Source organism: Dendrobates tinctorius, unplaced genomic scaffold (assembly GCF_039654945.1).
Source record: "Dendrobates tinctorius isolate UK_male_01 unplaced genomic scaffold, ASM3965494v1 ptg000070l, whole genome shotgun sequence".
Taxonomy (NCBI): domain Eukaryota; kingdom Metazoa; phylum Chordata; class Amphibia; order Anura; family Dendrobatidae; genus Dendrobates; species Dendrobates tinctorius.
In genome coordinates, this window is record NW_027361738.1 from 43,704,744 (window position 1) to 43,722,912 (window position 18,169).

Genomic DNA, 18,169 nt, shown 5'->3' on the forward strand with positions numbered 1-18,169 from the left:
TGGTACATGTTAGAAGATTTAAGTGGTAATTTGGGTAAACTTAAATGTGTCATTTAGTAAATATATCAGAAAGGATAGATACAGAAATTGGCTGGTCAGAGTATAGCCACTTTGAGCGAGTAGATTTGTGGACATATGGGGTTAAGTTATTGTTGTTTGTGCAATATTGTTTTTGATTGACCTAATCTTATATATACGCTTAGATTGTATAAAGTGTCCTTTATCCAATGGCACTGTATACATTGGTCATATTGGACATATTTTTTATTGTCAAAAATCCAATAAAAAAGATGCTTAAAAAAAAAAAAAAGATTGAGCCAAAACCCGTTAAAAAATCAAAAATAAACAAAATTGTGGGGATTATTTTAGAGGACAGATTTCTTTTAATATTCATATTTTTATTTCACATTCCTGTATGGTTCATATAGCTCCTATAAGTTTTGTCTCGCAGGAAAGATGACTGTCTCCATAATCATGTACATAAAATAAGATAAAAAATTATATAAATGGAAATTAAAAAAAAAAAAAGATTAGAATAAAAGAATATGAATCACAATCTGGTTTTAATTGTATAAAATATTTTTGTGGGTTACAGTTCCTTAAGACAAGCATATAAATACAGTCTAATGTGTTGGACTTATTAGAACAGGTACTGCTTATATTGGCCTATATAAATATTGGCAATACGTTTCTGTGTCAGGATATAGAATCAAGAGACTGGAAGTCTGGAAGTCAGATCGAGCCAGAGGCGAAACAGGAAAAGATGAAGCATTTGTGATGGTCAACTCATATCTCTAATTAGTGACACCTGTCAATTACGCCGGTTCTCTAGAAAACTGATTGGACAGAAAGGTCAGTACTCCAGTCCATAGCTCAGCCACCAACCTACATACAGTCAATTATCAACCAGAAATGTGCAGTTCCTATGTCCCTAAAACTTAATTGGCAAAGTTAGTGGTCTATAGTTACAGTATAAAAATAAGGTGACCTAAAAAGTAAGCTAAAAAAAAAATAACATTAAAAGGGAAAAAGTTCCTTAGTACAGTGCGGTGACTTTAATTTCCAACATACATTGCATTGGGAAAAAGGAGAAACATGACTGTATAGCAATGTGATAATTTGGAACTTAATCATGAATACCATAAACTTTTATCAAAGGGGTTTTAGCAAGCTTGAAAGTTATTCCCTATCCAAGTGAACTCATTGTCTATGGTATTGCTGGAAATACTGTAACTGAGCATAGTTCTTAGCTTTCTCTAAGGGATAGGGGATAACTTACTGATCTCTGGGACCATCAGCAAATATGAGAGAAGGGCTTTCGCCCCATCAAACAGTGTGAATGTCAAGCATTCAGATCTCCACAACATTCATTGACTATGAGACTGCTGGAAAAAGCCAACAGCTATACTCAGAGCTATCTCCACCATTCCCATAGACAATTTGTTCACTTAGATAGGGGATACATTTTAATCTTGAGAAAACCTCTTTAATCTATGATCTGACTATGGCATTGTGAAAAGCTTACTAGTCCACCATGCAACAGAAAAGAAAGAAGAAATAAAAAAAAAAAAATCATCCTGTCAGAGGTTCCAGAACTATTTGTCTTTGGGCAGGTGCCCCAGACATAAGCTGAGTATTTGCGAGACATACCTATAACAGCTACGCTAGTTGACATATATACTTGACAAGAGTGTCAACTAAGCTATTTAATACAAAGGCAAAAAAATATGCACTGTTTGGTATATGAAGGTTTTCTTTAACAAGGGAACTGTATTCCTATAAAGTAGCAGATGATTGAGGCTTGCATTAGAGGTATACGTTGAGAAACTCTGTTGATCTCCGATATACGCCCCAGATGACAATGTTAGGACTTGTATATTTGATAAAAATAATACTGTACAGAGGCAGGATGGAACAGAATCTGCTTTGTGTGTACAGCATTAAGGTCGTTTCATATCGTATGGTACCTGGATCAAGCTCCCTGTGATGCGAAACAGTTGTCTTGACGTACACACAGAAGGAAAAGAGCTCCAACCTGATCCATGTACAGTGTTGTGTTTACTGAATAAGGATGTATATAGAAAAAATAACAGGTGAGTAGTGATGAGCGAGTACAGTATGCTCGTTGCTCGGGTTTCCCCGAGCATGCTCGGGTGGTCTCCGAGTATTTGGAAGTGCTTGGAGATTTAGGTTCTGTTGCTGCAGCTGCATGATTTGCAGCTACTTGACAGCCTGAATACATGTGGCGATTGCCTGTTTGTTAGGGAATTCCCACATGTATTCAGGCTGTCAAGTAGCTGCAAATCATGCAGCTGCGGCAACAGAACCTAAATCTCCAAGCACTTCCAAATACTCGGAGACCACCCGAGCATGCTCGGAAAACTTGAGTAATGAGCATACTCGCTCATCACTATAGTTGAGTATAAAGGAGCTTACTTATCACTTTGTGGCAAAATGTATTGGGACTATACTGGATTGTTGGATTGTAATAACACTGTGCACCACTTGGATTTTAGTTGAGCTACATGATCTGCTACATACATACTAATAGGAAGAAAGGACTGATATAAAGCTTTAGTGCCACCTCTTTTAACATTTTTGGACATTGCGTTCAATGTTAATAAGTTGTAAGTTATGTACAAACTTGCCTAATTTGTGCCAAATTTTAGGTTGGATTCCAAGAAACTATTCCACAGTGAACAGGTTTTGGGAGAAAGAAAACTATAAAGAAAAGTTTTTTACACCGGGTTGAGACATATGTTGACATTTCTGGGCCAGTCGGTCCCGTAGATTGCGTACATCACTGGTTCCATGTGCTTCTCTGCATCGCGCACTGACGCATGGACTTTCTTTCATTACAGTGCCTATGCAATTTTTTACACATGCCTTAAAATTTCTCATGTACACTTCCTAACATTGGTCAGTTTTCTATATTCATGCCATCCGGTGAGCACATGGACAGCGCAATGACCAACAATGACATCACAATGATCACAACCTACAATATTGTTTTTACAAAACTATGACGTGCTCTTCAAAGGCCGAAATCTGAAAAAATCCGGGGGGTGCTTGGTGCAGAATCACAGAAAAATCCTCACTGGTACAATCTTCTATAACCATGTGTTAGGCGTCGGGTTTCTGCAGCGGCACAGCAGGAATCCAGAGCCTCACATTTTGCGGTCTCCCATTCGCCATCGACAGCAGAGGAGCTTGCTCAGCAGCCCTGTCATTCCCAAAGCTCTGCCCAGACCTGCTCTGTGGGTCTGGCTGTGGCTGCCACCTTTGGGCCAGCAATAGCAATCCAGGCTGCCCAGCAGCAAACCGCTCCAGAGGCTAAGTCCTTCCATCGCTCCACTGTGCATGCTCACGAGACGATCTCCCATTGGAGATCGGGAGTCACATGCACAGGTGCTTCTCCAGATCTGATTGGTCCATCTCAAGGAACTGGAAGCTTCCGGAAGGTCCCGGCTATAAAAGGTTCGCATGGCCGCTCAGCCATGCGCTAGTATAGACTTTAGTTGCTAACTGTGTGAATGATGATGGATGTATGGACTTGCAAATCACTCATTAAGATTCCCCTCCCTCTGATATTACGAGTGTGTATAGGGAACTAGTGTAAAGGCCCCGTCACACATAGCGACGCACCAGTGATCCCGAAAATGATATTACCTTGTCAGGATCGCTGGTGTGTCGCTACATGATCGCTGGTGAGCTACCAAACAGGCAGCTTCACCAGCGATCAGCACCAGCGACACGTGGGTAACAAGCGACGCACATCACTTAGTTACCCACTGTGTACCTTAGTTACCAGCGCGCTGATGCAGGGAGCTGGTAACCAAGGTACACATCGGGTTTCTAAGCGGCGCGCGGCACTTAGAAACCCGATGTGTACCTTGGTTACCAGCTCCCTGCACCAGCGCGCTGGTAACTAAGGTACACATCGGGTTTCAAAGCGCTGTTCGCCAATTAGAAATCCGATGTTTACCTTAGTTACCAGCAGCAGCTTGCTGATCGCTGGTCTCCCGCCTGTCACTCGCAGCGATGCGTGCTGGCCAGCGGGAGACCAGCGATCAAAAAAATGTCCTGGCCATTCCAGGACGATCAGCGATACCCAGCAGGGGGGCCGGTCGCTGGTAAGTGTCACAAACAGCGATCTCGCTGGTGAGATCGCTGTTGCGTCACAAAACTTGTGACTCAGCAGCGATCTCGGTAGCAAAATCGCTATGTGTGACTGGGGCTTTAGAGTCAGCGCCAGTCAGTGGCAAGTTACAGGCCACAATACGCATCCTCCACAGTACTAGCGTCCTACAGTGCGCCTGCTACCGGGCATTGTCGTATAGCGGCAGCGTCTGTTGCCGCGCTGCAGTCTGCAGCTCTTCTTGGTGTCCGCGGTTGCGATGCCGCACACACGGTAGGTCTAGACAGATGTGGACTCTGTGTCTTGAGCCAAGTCCCCACTGAGTCCTGTGACGTCAACAGGCTCAGCCTTTGTGTTAATACCTCGGCGTCTCTCTGAAGGAACAGAGATCGCCCAGCGCACTCCGGGTGACGTTCAACCCGCGTGCGTTATACCGCCATAGAGTGTGTCTGCCATTACATAGCAGCAGCGTAACACCTTCTGCACGGTGGACCCCGGGAAGCAAACGCACTTATTATTATTTATTATTTAGTGCGTTCCGCCATCCCTAACACCATGTACAAAGAAAAATAGTTTAAGTAAGACAATGAAAATGTTAAAAATAGAAAGTGGTAAAGAAGACAAGTGCAATATTTCAGAGAAGTTTATGGTCTAAAATATTATTTATTGCCATCTAAAAGTAGAAGCACCTCATATTTATATTCTGAAAACTAGGGTAACACGCTACATTACTTTCTTTCGTACCATCTTGACTGCAATCAATAAGTATTTGAATGAAATTAATGTATTTTCTGGCATAGACAGCATGGATTCTGAGTTCATTGAGCAAGTCGCTGTTTATGACACACTCTCATGTGTACATCTATTGATTCTCCAAGTCCTTCAAAAACCTTGAAGGGAAAGCTCACGGCTCAGAGTAGGTGACTGTAAAGTTCACTGAATTGACACTCGCTGTTAATGTAGGCTTTGCCAGTCAATTGCCTGAGACAATCATTCTTAGCAAGAATTGATCATAGATATTCAACTTGTCTGAGCTAAGCTGAGATGCTACTCCAGTTACACAAGATTACACTAACTCCACGGGAGCACATGAGTACAATGGCGTTCCACCTAGACACGATCAAAATTAATTTTAAAAGTAATGTAACTAATATTGACAAAGACACTAATCACATAAAGTTTACCACAACAGAAAAGTAAAAACTTTACAATGCCCTTAAGGCCCTCATAAATATTAGATGATAATAACAATCTTTATTTTAATATAACGCTAACATATTCGGCAGCGCTTTACAGTTTGCACACATTATCATCGCTGTCTCTGATGGGGCTCACAATCTAAATTCCCTATCAGTATGTCTTTGGAGTGTGGGAGGAAACCAGAGAACCCGGAGGAAACCCACGCAAAAACACGGGGAGAACATACAAACTTCTTGCAGATGTTGCTCTTGGTGGGATTTGAACGCAGGACCCCAGTGCAGATTAACATTGTCCAAACCCACTGATATTGACAGGCTCGGAAGACATTCATAAAGTGTATGGGAGCTCCCATCTCTTCCCTGACAGATGATTGTAGACAACAATCCGGCATGTCCAATTCTTTTTGTCTCCAAAAGATAAGCCACTTCCAGAGATGTGTTGCAGTGGTTCTCTCATAGGTAACACAAGAGCGATCGGCAGAGCGAGTGCTTCCGTGTATTGGAGAGCCTGGCGAGATAGTGGTCAGTCAAACAGTTGTTCGGATGATGGTTTGGCCAACAGTTATCCAAATTTTGTGAGGGCTTTATATCTTTATTTTTAAAGCCTACACTTGAAAACCTAGTTATTTGAGTTGCAGAGATCTTCATCACCTTCATTTCTAATCTACTAACTGGATGTTGATGCCATTGTCTGCAATTTTTATATTCAATCCCTACAACCTTGGTAGCTCAACACTTTACAGTCCTCCTCTCTTAGACTACACAGATTGCAGTCCTAAAACAGTGCTGATGCTGCTGTGATCACAGAACTGTATTAGCTAGAAATGTTTCTTTACAGACACAAGAATTTGGGTAACATAGTCAAGTAATGCTATCTGTTGCTATCTATCTATCTATCTATCTATCCATCCATTCATCTATCTATATCTATCTATTGCTAATACTGTTGGCACCTTTCTTTTTTTTAAATTAAATCATTTTTATTGAAAAACTCCAAATACAAATTTTTCATCTTTCAAATAACATTAATGACATAATAATTCCATAGTATAAAACATAAACAAAGTATCTTAACTTCAAGTTGGTACCTTTCTGTTAAAGTAAGATAAAACCCACAACGGTTACTGAATCCCTTGAAACTGACAAAAGCAAATTTAAATTTACTGAATATCAACTAATAAAGATCAGACATTGCTTTTGAATTGTGGTTCAACAGAAACATAAAGGAACAAACTAATAAAAATGGTTTGGACAAAAATGATGTTACCCTTAACTTAATGGGCAGCACATTTCACTCGAATATGCCTCGATGTTCATGAGATTTCATTGTACCCTGCACAGACTCAAGACCCCCTGGCCGGATGCAGTAAAGCAGCCCCAAAACATAATAGAGCCGCCTCCATGTGTCACAGTAGGTACAATGTTCTTTTCTTTGTAACCTTCATTTTTCCATCTGTGATCATAAGCAATGAAATTACTTGCCAAAAAGCTCCAGCTTTGTCTCTTCTATACAAAGGACATTCTACCGAGAGCTTTGTGACTTATCAATATGCATTTTGGCAAATTCCAGTCTCCTTTTTTATGATTTGCTTCTAACAGTGGTTTCCTCGTTGGTCAATTTCCATAAAGTCCACTTTGGCCAAGACGGATGGTGCGATCTGACACTGACATACTATGACTGTGACGCGAGTCATGGCAGTAAATATACATACTACTTACTGTAAAGGTACTGTCACACTTAGCGATGTACCAGCGATCCCGACCAGCGATATGACGTGATCAGGATCACTGGTACATCGCTAAGTGGTCGCTAGTGAGCTACCACACAGGCAGATCTCACCAGCGACATCGCTGGGGACGGGGGTCGCTACTTACCTGTCACACTAGGCGATCCTGCGTCCTCCCGCCCGGCTCCACGCTCGTCACTCGTCTCTCCACAGGAAGCGCTGCAGGAAGCTGACGATGAGAAACAGTCCTGGACGTTCTCGCGCAATCAGCGATAACCAGCGGGGGAGCGGGTCGTAGGTAAGTATCAGACACAGCGATATCGCTAGCAATATCGCTATAACGTCACAAGTTATAGCGATATTGCTAGCGATATCGCTTAGTGTGACAGTACCTTAAGTAAAGGGAAGTCAAACAATCCAAGGTCAGGTCCAGGAAATGGCGCAGTATGACAAAGGGAAGTCAGAGACAAAGTCCAATACACGAGCCGAAGTCAGGAAAGCCAGAGAGACAAAACAGTTTACAGGGAGCTGGCACAGGCAAAGTAAGGTCAAAAGCAAAGGGTCTGAGTCCGGGAAGAGAATGAAGTCAAGCTGGGTCAGGCACAGAACACAGAGGGATCAATGTTCCACAGGCAACAGCAAGTGTACGATTGATACTGGGGGGGAGGAATTAGCATGCTTAAGTAGAAGCCTGAATAAGAAAAATGAACACAGGTGATTGCAGCACAGACCCAGCACAGACTGACAGCCCTGACACAAAGTAACAAAAAGACAGACACAGAGTGGAAATTGTGACAATGACCTTGGAGTTCACCTTCAGTCTCTTTGGAAGTTGTTCCGAGTGCTTTGTTTACCATATATATTACCTGTCTTTTCGTTTTCTCATCGTTTTTTCACTTGTGGCCTCTTCCAGGGAGATTGGCTGTCTTAAAGACTTTAACTGACTAACATGTGTATCTGTGATAACAGAAACATCAAACTGTTTGGAAATGGGCTAATAGCTTTTACCATAAATATATTTGTCTAGATTTTTCTTCCAAAATTTTCTGAGACAAATCTCTCCTTTGCTTTCTTTGCTCCATGTTCAGTGCGGTGTACACCATGATTCCGAACAGCACAGTGACTACTTTTCACCTTTTAAATAGGCAGACTGACAGATTACAATTTTGTAGACACCTGTGATGCTAATTAAAGGACACACCTTAGTTTACCATGTCCCTATGGTCAAATTATTTTCAATCTTTTCTAAGAGTACCATCATTTTTGTCCAGGCCATTTTCATTAGCTTGTTTTTTATCATTTTTCTGTTCAACCACAATTCAAAATAAATGTCTGATTTTCAGTAAATTTAAATTGTCAGTACTTTTACGGTACTTTGTCATTACTTTTGTCAGTTTCAATTAATTTCAACGACCATTGTACATTTTTATTACTTTAACAGAATGGTACCAACAATTTTATCCACGTGTTTACACACTAAACATCTTCTCTCTTTTTTTCTTTCTAGCCTTATTTCTCCTTTTCCATTTGCCTTGCTTAAAGGGGTCATCCAGCCCAAATTGATAAGTCTGCAGTCACTCCATGTGACTGCAGACTTATAAATCCCCCCAGCGCACACACAGTGCACTGCAAGGATTCGCCAGTTTCTGACTAGGGACATTGAGTTGACGCGCCCCAGGGGCCGTGGGATACTTGGTACCGGGCCGGTCGTCTTAAAGGGATATGTCACAGTGGCTGTCACCCACTCCGTGGCCCCAGGCGGTCATGTAAAAGGGGTAGAATTGAATGGGAGTAAAGTTTATGTAGTGATTTGTGACGCCACCTGTGGTATTCTGGTCAGAGTGACCAGCGCTGTGGTGTTGCTTCTGTGGGACAGATGTTATGATGCAGCAGAGCTGTTGAAGCTCTCCACAGGTAGAGCTGTAGCCCCAGGGCAGTAGAGATGAGTTGGTAGATGGTGAGGTAGTGTAGAGAGGAAGATGTAGCAGAGCTGGGTGAGAGGTGCAGGAAAGGAGACAATTGACTTAGTTGAATGCAGTTCCAATGGCTTTACTCACAGTTCTGTCTGCAGTACTGATGCCCGCTTCAATGCTGCGTTCTCCAGGTGTGGGGTCCAGACAATTCCCAGATAAGATGAAGTACACCCTTCCAGCTCTCCCTGTCAGTTTTTACCTTTCTTGGCCGTCTCCACACAAAATGCTGCTTTAACTCCTTCCTTCCACTCCAGCACTTCACAGTTATCGTTCTGGGCTAGCAGCTGCGAATCCTGTCAGACAACGTCTCATAGTTTCTTTGATCCTTTATAGCCGCCTTTCCAGTCAGACTAACTGTGGTAGGGGCGATAGTCCATAAAGTAACCAAAGCTATCGGCTTGCTAGTAGCGCCCTGAGGTATGCAAACTAGGCTAGGGGCCGTCCCCTTTGCGACCAGTTTCTCCCTCCACCTGACGTAGTCAGCGTGGATAAGGGACCCACGGGGAGTATACTCCAGCCGTGTCCCAGAAGAACCTTCTTTCCTAGGGAGCTTTCTTAATAATCCAATCCGTCCAGCAGCCTCTAATCTGTAGAGCTGCTGCAGACAAGTCCTTCTCATTCCCTCCCTCAGAGGGATCTGCTCTCACTTTCTAGACTACTCCCACTCTAAGCTATGCTCCACCTACCTCCCAGCACTGTTCATGTTCCAAGCAGGGGCTATAAAGGGTGCTCTGCTACACTACTGGTGTGTGTGGGATGTGAGTGTTGGAGTCTGGTCGGGTGTATCCACCTTAACCGGTTGTGGGACACCACACCTCTGAGTGAGGTGCAGTACCTCTGTGGCGACTGGACCTGCAGGGGCGCCACAGTGTCACTCCATATACTTGTATTGAGCCAAGTCTCCACCCCGGCTAGTCACGGGGTCATCTAGTGGGTGTGGTCAACTAGAGGGTGTGGCTTCGCTACATACAAGTGTATGGAGAGCAAGACCGCGCCCACTGGTCGGGAATATGTATAACACCTACATACCCTCCGGTTGCCACTCAGAACCCGGTGAATCCCAGGAGCGCACAGAGCAGAGTCACATAGAGTGACTGCAGACTTATCAATTTAGACCAGACAACTCCTTTAACTTCAACAGATCATATGGGAATATTCTTTCAAACTCCTAATTATAATGGCTACAAAGGTTCGACCCTTCTAGTAGACCTGGCAAGACCTTCATGTCATTTCTACTTCTGGTTTAAGGTCCCTATAAAGTTACTTTTGGATTTCCCTCCAATATATATATATACTTTTAAGCAAAATTAAACTCACAAGGTGCTCTGTGTCCCCCAAGTCCAGTCCTCAAACCCAACAACATATCATGTTTTCAGAATTTCCTTAGTATCACAAAGGTGATGGACTTATCAACTGTGCAATACTAAGGAAATCCTTAAAAGAAACACTCCTGTCAGAGTTTTTATCCTCTTAATATATTGCAGTAATCATATTATACAGCACTGTGTACTTACATTTTCTTATTTTGCCTTTCTACCCAGCTAATTCTTCTCTCTTCTCTGCTCTATGTAGAAACAGGAAGGCTGTGTTCACACATAGTTTTTTTTTCGTTTTCGCTGCGTTTTTTAACGTGCGATTTTGCTGCGAAAATGCAAAAAAAAACCATCCCATGCAATCCTATGGCATTCCGCACATGCTGTGCTAATGCTGCGTATTTTTCCGCAGCGGAATCGCATTGCGGAAAAGTACGCAGCAGGCTCATTCTTTGTGCGGAATCGCAGGAATTCCGCACACATACGTAGGAATGCATTGTTCCGCTTACTTTCCGCATGTGACTGTGGCCACCATGCGCAAAGTAAGCGGAAATGTGTGGATGGTACCCACGGTCTGGAGGAGAGGAGATTCTCCTCCAGGCTGTGGGTACCATATCCCTTTAAAAAAAGAATTAAAATAAAAAGTCGTGTTATTCTCACCTTCCGGTGTCACGCGCAGCATCCCCAGGCCTCAGCGATGCTCCCGCCAACTTCGGGTTCCCAGTGATGACATGCTAAAATGACCTTTGATGAAGTCGCGGTCTTGCGATACCGTAGCGGTCTCGCGAGACTGCGACATCATCAAAGGTCATTGTAGCAAGGCATCGCTGGGAACGGGACTCGCCGGGAGCATTGTTGAGGCCTGGGAATGCTGCGCGGGACGCCGAAAGGTGAGAATATCACCATTTTTTACTATTTTTTTTATTATTTTTAACATTCTATCTTTTAATACTTTTGCTACATAGGCAGCCTCAATAGTAAAAAGTTGGTCACACTTGTCAAACACTATGTTTGACGACTGCGACCAACCTGTCAATCAGTTTTCCAAGCAATGCTACAGATCGCTTGGAAAACGCTAGGATTCTGCAAGCTAATTACGCTTGCAAAACGCTAGCTTTTTGCGGGAATTACGCATGCGGATTTCCCGTGGCAGGGAGTTGCGGAATTGCCGCAGCAAATACCGCGAAAAATCAGCACGTGTGCACATAGCCGAAGTCTCTTGTCCCTGCATTTATCATTTCCCTCTTCACCTCCTGACCCAGCTGTTCCCTCCTCCCCCTGCCAGGGACTTTTGCAGGGACTCATGACTCATGCAGACAAAATAGACCTCCTGTTTCTACATAGATTTTAGAAGTTTTCTTCTAGTCAGTTTTTAATCACGTGATGTCATAGACCTAATGGAAAAGGAAGAATTAAGGCTAGTTTCACACTAGCGTTTTGAGGAGCAGCGCATGCTCCGCGTGAAGCTCCGCCCCCTGCCACGCCTCCTCCAGTCAACTCTGCCTATGGGCGCATGACGCTGCATGCGACCTGCGTACCCTATCTTTAGCTTTGGGTACGCAGGCCGTGTGCAGGTATGCTTTTGCCGGCGCATGCGTCCTTTTGACGGTGCGCCAGCAGCACCAAAATGCAACACGATGCGTTTGGCGCAGGTCGGTGCAACGTCAAAAGGATGCATGCGCCGGCAAAAGCATACCTGCGTACAGCCTGTGCACCCAATGCTAAAGATAGGGTACGCAGGTCGCATGCAGGCATGCAGCGTCATGCGCCCATAGGCGGAGCTGACCGGAGGAGGCGCGGCAGGGGGCGGAGCTTCACGCCGAGCGTGCCCTGCACCTCAAAACGCTAGTGTGAAACTAGCCTAGCTGGGTAGAAAGGCAAAATGAGCAATTGTAAATACACAATGCTATATAATTTGATGATTGCAATGTATTAAACGGATAAACATGTTGATGGAAGGAGTGCCACTTTAAAAAATATGATCTGTTGGAGAGTCTTGAGGACTGCAGATGGGGAACACTGGCTTAACTAACATGTAAAGTGAATTATAAAACCACTAATATTAGACTGCATATTGAGGGGATCAATGAAAGTATAAATTAGTTGGTTAGTTCAGAACTCTGTGGAAACTCTCCACGTTATATTTGCATAATTGGATTTGAGAATTAGTGAAAAATTGTACTGTACAGTCAGTACCAGTACTGACTATCATTCATGCAGCCAAACAAGTCCCCCGCCAACCGCATGTACACTAATCGGTTAAGAGCTTTGCTTTATTTGCTCAATGATCACATAACACCTGCCCTATGTCAGCATTACGACTTGAAAAGCTTTCATGGTAGCTAAGATTTTTCACACATATAAAAGCTTTGTTTGAAAATAAATTAATTTGTAACAAGAAACGTTAGACCCTTTTGTACTTATTACTAATTTTTAAACATTTGAAAACAATTACAATGACATCTGGATGTTAAGACAGGGATTGGACGTGGGTGTCAGTAAGAGTACTAAAAAGGCTACAGACATGACAGTCACCCTAGATAGTCTGAAAACTCTTAATGGGAATCTGTCAGCAGGTTTTTGCTATGTAATTGGTGTCAGCCCTTACCTCATGCTATCCTCAGATTACACTACCTGGACTGATGCTCCTGTGAGCCCTGGTCTGACCACGCCCCCTCCACTGATAAGCAGCTTACTGTTAATAGACAATGTTCATATATAGATGTGTTATGGTTGGGGGTTAGCTTTCTCAGCTCTGCTACATGATACATCTAAAAACTTTGTGTAAAAAAACTGCTGCACCCAGTAACCTAAATGATATATCTTTGGAAACATGGTCTCTTTTCCTACATTATGCTGCTCTCAGATAACATAGCTAAAACCTGATGACAGATTCCCTGTGTACATACAGTTGAAACCAGAAGTTTACATACAGTGGGTACGGAAAGTATTCAGACCCCTTTAAATTTTTCACTATTTGTTTCATTGCAGCCATTTGGTAAATTCATAAAAGTTCATTGCTTTTCTCATTAATGCACCCCATCTTGACTGAAAAAAACCCAGAAATGTAGAAATTTTTGCAAATTTATTAAACAAGAAAATCTGAAATATCACATGGTCATAAATATTCAGACCTTTTGCTCAGACACTCATATTTAAGTCACATGGTGTCCATTTCCTTGTGATCCTCCTTGAAATGATTCTACTCCTTCATTGGAGTCCAGCTGTGTTTAATTAATCTGATAGAACTTGATTTGTACAGGCATACACCTGTCTATATAAGACCTCACAGCTCACAGTGCAGGTCAGACCAAATGAGAATCATGAGGTCAAAGGAAATGGCCAAGGAGCTCAGAGACAGAAGTGTGGCAAGGCACAGATCTGGCCAAGGTTACAAAAGAATTTCTGCAGTACTCAAGGTTCCTAAGAGCACAGTGGCCTCCATAATCCTTAAATGGAAGAAGTTTGGAACCACCAGAAGTCTTCCTAGACCTGGCCGTCCAGCAAACTGAGCAATCGTGGGAGAAGAGCCTTGGTGAGAGAGGTAAAGAACCACAAGATCAATGTGGCTGTGCTCCACAGATACAGTAGGGAGATGGGAGAAAGTTCCACAAAGTCAGCTATCACTGTAGCCCTCCACCATTCAGGCCTTTATGGCAGAGTGGCCTCTCTTCAGTGCAAGACATATGAAAGCCTGCATAGAGTTTGCTAAAAAATAAATGAAGGACTCCCAGACTATGAGAAACAAGATTCTCTGGTCTGATGAGACGAAGATAGAACTTTTTGGTGATAATTCTAAGTGGTATGTGTGGAGAAAACCAGGCACTGCTCATCACCTGCCCAATACAATCCCAACAGTGAAACATGGTGGTGGCAGCATCATGCTATCGGGGTGTATTTCAGCTGCAGGGACAGGATGACTAGTTGCAATTGAGGGAAACATGAATGTGGCTAAAGGTACTGTCACACTTAGCGATGTACCAGCGATCCCGACCAGCGATATGACGCTGTCAGGATCGCTGGTACATCGCTAAGTGGTCGCTAGTGAGCTGCCACATAGGCAGATCTCACCAGCGACATAGCAGGGGACGGGGATCGCTACTTACCTGTCAGACGCGGCGATCCTGCGTCCTCCCGCCCGGCTCCACGCGTCGCTCGTCGTCACAGCAGGAAGCGCTGCAGGAAGCTTACGACGAGAAACAGTCCTGAGCGTTCTCGCGCGATCAGCGATAAGCAGCGGGGGAGCCGGTCGTAGGTAAGTATCACACACACAGATATCGCTAGCAATATCGCTATAACGTCACTAGTTATAGCGATATTGCTAGCGATATCTCTTAGTGTGACAGGCCCTTAAGTACAGAGATATCCTGAAAGAAAACCTCTTCCAGAGTGCTCAGGACCTCAGACGTGGCCGAAGGTTCACCTTCCAACAAGACAATGACCCTAAGCACACAGCTAAAATAACAAAGGAGTGGCTTCAGAACAACTTTTTGACCATTCTTGACTGGCCCAGCCACAGCCCTGACCTAAACTGGAGAGACCTGAAAATTTCTGTCCACCAACATTCACCAATCCAACCTGACGGAACTGGATTGGATCTGCAAGGAAGAACAGCAGAGGATTACCAAATCCAAGTGTGAAAAAATAGTTGCATCATTCTACTCAATACTGAGCAAAGGGTCTGAATACTTATGACCATGTGATATTTCAGCTTTTCTTTTTTAATAAATTTGCAAAAATGTCTACATTTTTGTTTTTTTCAGTGAAGATGGGGTGCAGAGTGTACATTATTAATGAGAAAAAAATGAACTTTTTTGAATTTACCAAATGGCTGCAATGAAACAAATAGTGAAAAATGTAAAGGGGTCTGAATCCTTTCCGTACCCACTGTACACTATATAAAAAGACACATCATGTTTTTCTCAATATCGGACATGAAATCGCAATAAACCTTTCCCGTTTAGGTCAATTAGGATTACCATAATTATTAATATTTGCCAAATGCCAGAATAATGAGAGAGATAATGTTTTAAGGCATTTTATTACTTACTGCAAAGTCAAAAGTTTATATACACTAAGATTACTATGCCTCCAGGGAGTTTGTGTGAGTTTCCTCCGGGTCCTCCAGTTTTTTCCCACACTCATAGGGACATACTGATAGGGAATTTAAATTTTGAGCTTCAAAGGGGACGATGATGATGATGTCTGTAAAGCGCTGTGGTGTATGATGGCGCTATATAAATGAACATGACAATAATAATACCAATCTGGCGGTTGCCATTGAGATGCTCTGTTGTAATCAGTCAGGACCTTGGGTGTTTATGGATGCGTTCAAGCAGATTTTTACTTTTTTCTTTTACAATGCTAATGACACGAGGTCTGCAGACCTCCCCAGAATCCAGGATAAATCAATTGCTCAATATCAATGGAATACATTCATATCAACCTCATAACTTCCAATACATCCATTTTTAGGACCTGCTGACACATATATTACTTTGATAAATGAAACATACAGAATACAAATTAGGTTCGGAGTGAAACAAATCTTTCTTCCTTAGTATTAAGGCTGTTACATTAGTTTTCTAATGAGAAAGGATCTATTTCCATCACTTACAATCAGAACGGAGAGACTGTAATGTAGTAAACATAAAAAAAAATATCACATTCTTCTTTATATTAGCGAGTTCTTCCAAAGAGAGAAGATTTGGCTAATACATATATAATTAGGCCATGCTTATGTTGCAGAAATTATACAATTGTTCTTGTTGCTTCCAAGAAAATCTTTTATACATGGACAGGAGTGGTACAATTTGTCTTCTGGCTTTGGTGGTTGCCAAGTAAACATAATTTATTGCAAGAGTAATTGTAAAAAATAAAAAGGGGACACTAATTTATTTTATATTTAATGCTACTTTCCTGCTGTGCAAATGCTACAGGCTTGGATGAAACATTTACAGAAATATACTTAGTTTGGTTGTCATATAAATGAAATTCCTAAAATACTGTGCATGCCACATCAATATAAACCAAATTCATCTTTTCCTAAACCCAAGCCAACACAGAAAACCTCAGCTCCTATACACACCTGTAAAAAAAGTGATTGAACAAAGTCGGGTATGGTTTGGGTATTCGTGCCATTCACAGCTGGGAAACGAACGTACGTGGTTTTTCCCACTGAAATAATCAGCGCTACAGAGAGTGAAGATGAAAGTAAGATGAAGAAGATGTCAAAGACTAGCCAAGTAAAAAGTGAAGGTGGACAGAAGAAAGGCAACTCCAAGGTAATGTATATTATGACACTCACAATTATAACGTCACGTAAATATTACTGATCTTCTTAAACAGTTGCTCCATTCATAGAAAACAGATAGAAACATCTCCAGAAAAAAAAATTGAAACCTAAAACTGTCCAAAAAATGGACTTACCATTCAAGCACATCTCATATTGTTTGCAAAGGTCATCCTCAAATAAGCATCCTAAAATGAGAAGAAAAAAATGTTAATTGGCAATGAAACTGAATAAAGAGATTAAACGGCAGGTCAGATCTTACAGTAAATCATATGGAGCTGCGCCATCATTAAAATGAGTTTTAAAACCTATTTAAATGCCATTTAGTAATATTTTAGTAAAAAAAGATGGGTTCCGATGTTTAGGACAGGCTATTGATGTTTTATTGGTCATCAAGCAGCAGGACTTATTAGGTTATACTTAGATTTCAACAAATAAAGGATAACCAAAAGTGAGACCTTCATTTATGATATCCTAAGGCGTAGAGGATGACCAGCTGCCCGATGGCTTGATACTATCAATATAACAGCTGAGAAGACCTGATGGACCTATCTAGGCTTGCACAAAATCGATCTTCATACAGATCATTCATCCATCAAGTTGCCATGGCTTAAGATTGAGGTGAAGGTCAATAAATAATAATAATAAATAAGCCCTCTTGAAATGAGTGGAGCTGAAGATCAGTACCACACACCGTCTTCCAACACTGCATCAGGTATTGTGGTGATACCTTAGAAGAGATGTCTGGAACTACATATTGATGACCTGTCCATTAGATACGTCATCAATTTCAAATGTATAGGGGTCCGACACAAGGCACCCCCACCAACCAGCTGTTTGCTGGATATAAGCCATGTGTAATTCGGATCATAGCAGCCCCCCAGATTGTTTAGTAGCCATTGATGGGTGCTGTACCTTATCTCTTATTCAACGTGTCAGACCCCCCACTGATCTGACATTGATGATCTATCTAATGGATAGATCATCAATATTTAAGTCCCGGACAACCGCTTTAATGTTACCGCAGTCATATCTTTTTGTTAAATGCTGGTGATACTAAGAGTCAGATACCGATCACACCTTGACGGTCTATCGCACTGATAGATATCAGATGTAGCTGGAAAATGCATAAAAACTGTATATCTTGGAAGAACAGGTGTTATTGACAGGGATGGGAAATAATGCATGCATTGCCAGAGCTTTGTACCACTGGTAAAAAATCCAAGTAGAATTAGATTTAAAGCACCAATATGATGGGTTTTTTTGTTTCACCCCCAGAGTGGTGTCATTTATGTCTGTTCTGTCTCTGTTGTGTAATGCTCATCAGCTGCCATCTTCTGCTTTTCTTGGGCCACAGCTCTTGACTTGGTGAAGACAGAGGTAACAGTCACAAGCTCTCAGAGTAAGTCTATGGGATCCTTGTTCTAGTCTCGTTCTGGCCCTCATAGACTTACATTGAGTAGTGACTTCTGTTTCGCCCAGTAAACACTTGAGTGATCCGCAAGGTTACTACGGGCAGAAGACATC

General features: G+C 42.3%; 1 protein-coding gene across 2 annotated transcripts in view; it reads right to left on the reverse strand.

Annotated features, from left to right (window-relative positions):
- PTPRN2 (protein tyrosine phosphatase receptor type N2) overlaps positions 1 to 18,169 on the reverse strand; it is a 1,309,069-nt gene that overhangs the window by 1,162,127 nt on the left and 128,773 nt on the right. Inside the window, exon 2 of one of the 2 annotated variants that reach the window (XM_073581607.1) lies at positions 16,780 to 16,830. The exons of the other annotated variant lie outside the window; for it this stretch is intronic. Coding sequence (XP_073437708.1) covers positions 16,780 to 16,830 — 51 coding nt within the window. The remainder of the gene's footprint in view (positions 1 to 16,779; positions 16,831 to 18,169) is intronic. 2 annotated transcript variants of the gene reach the window in all.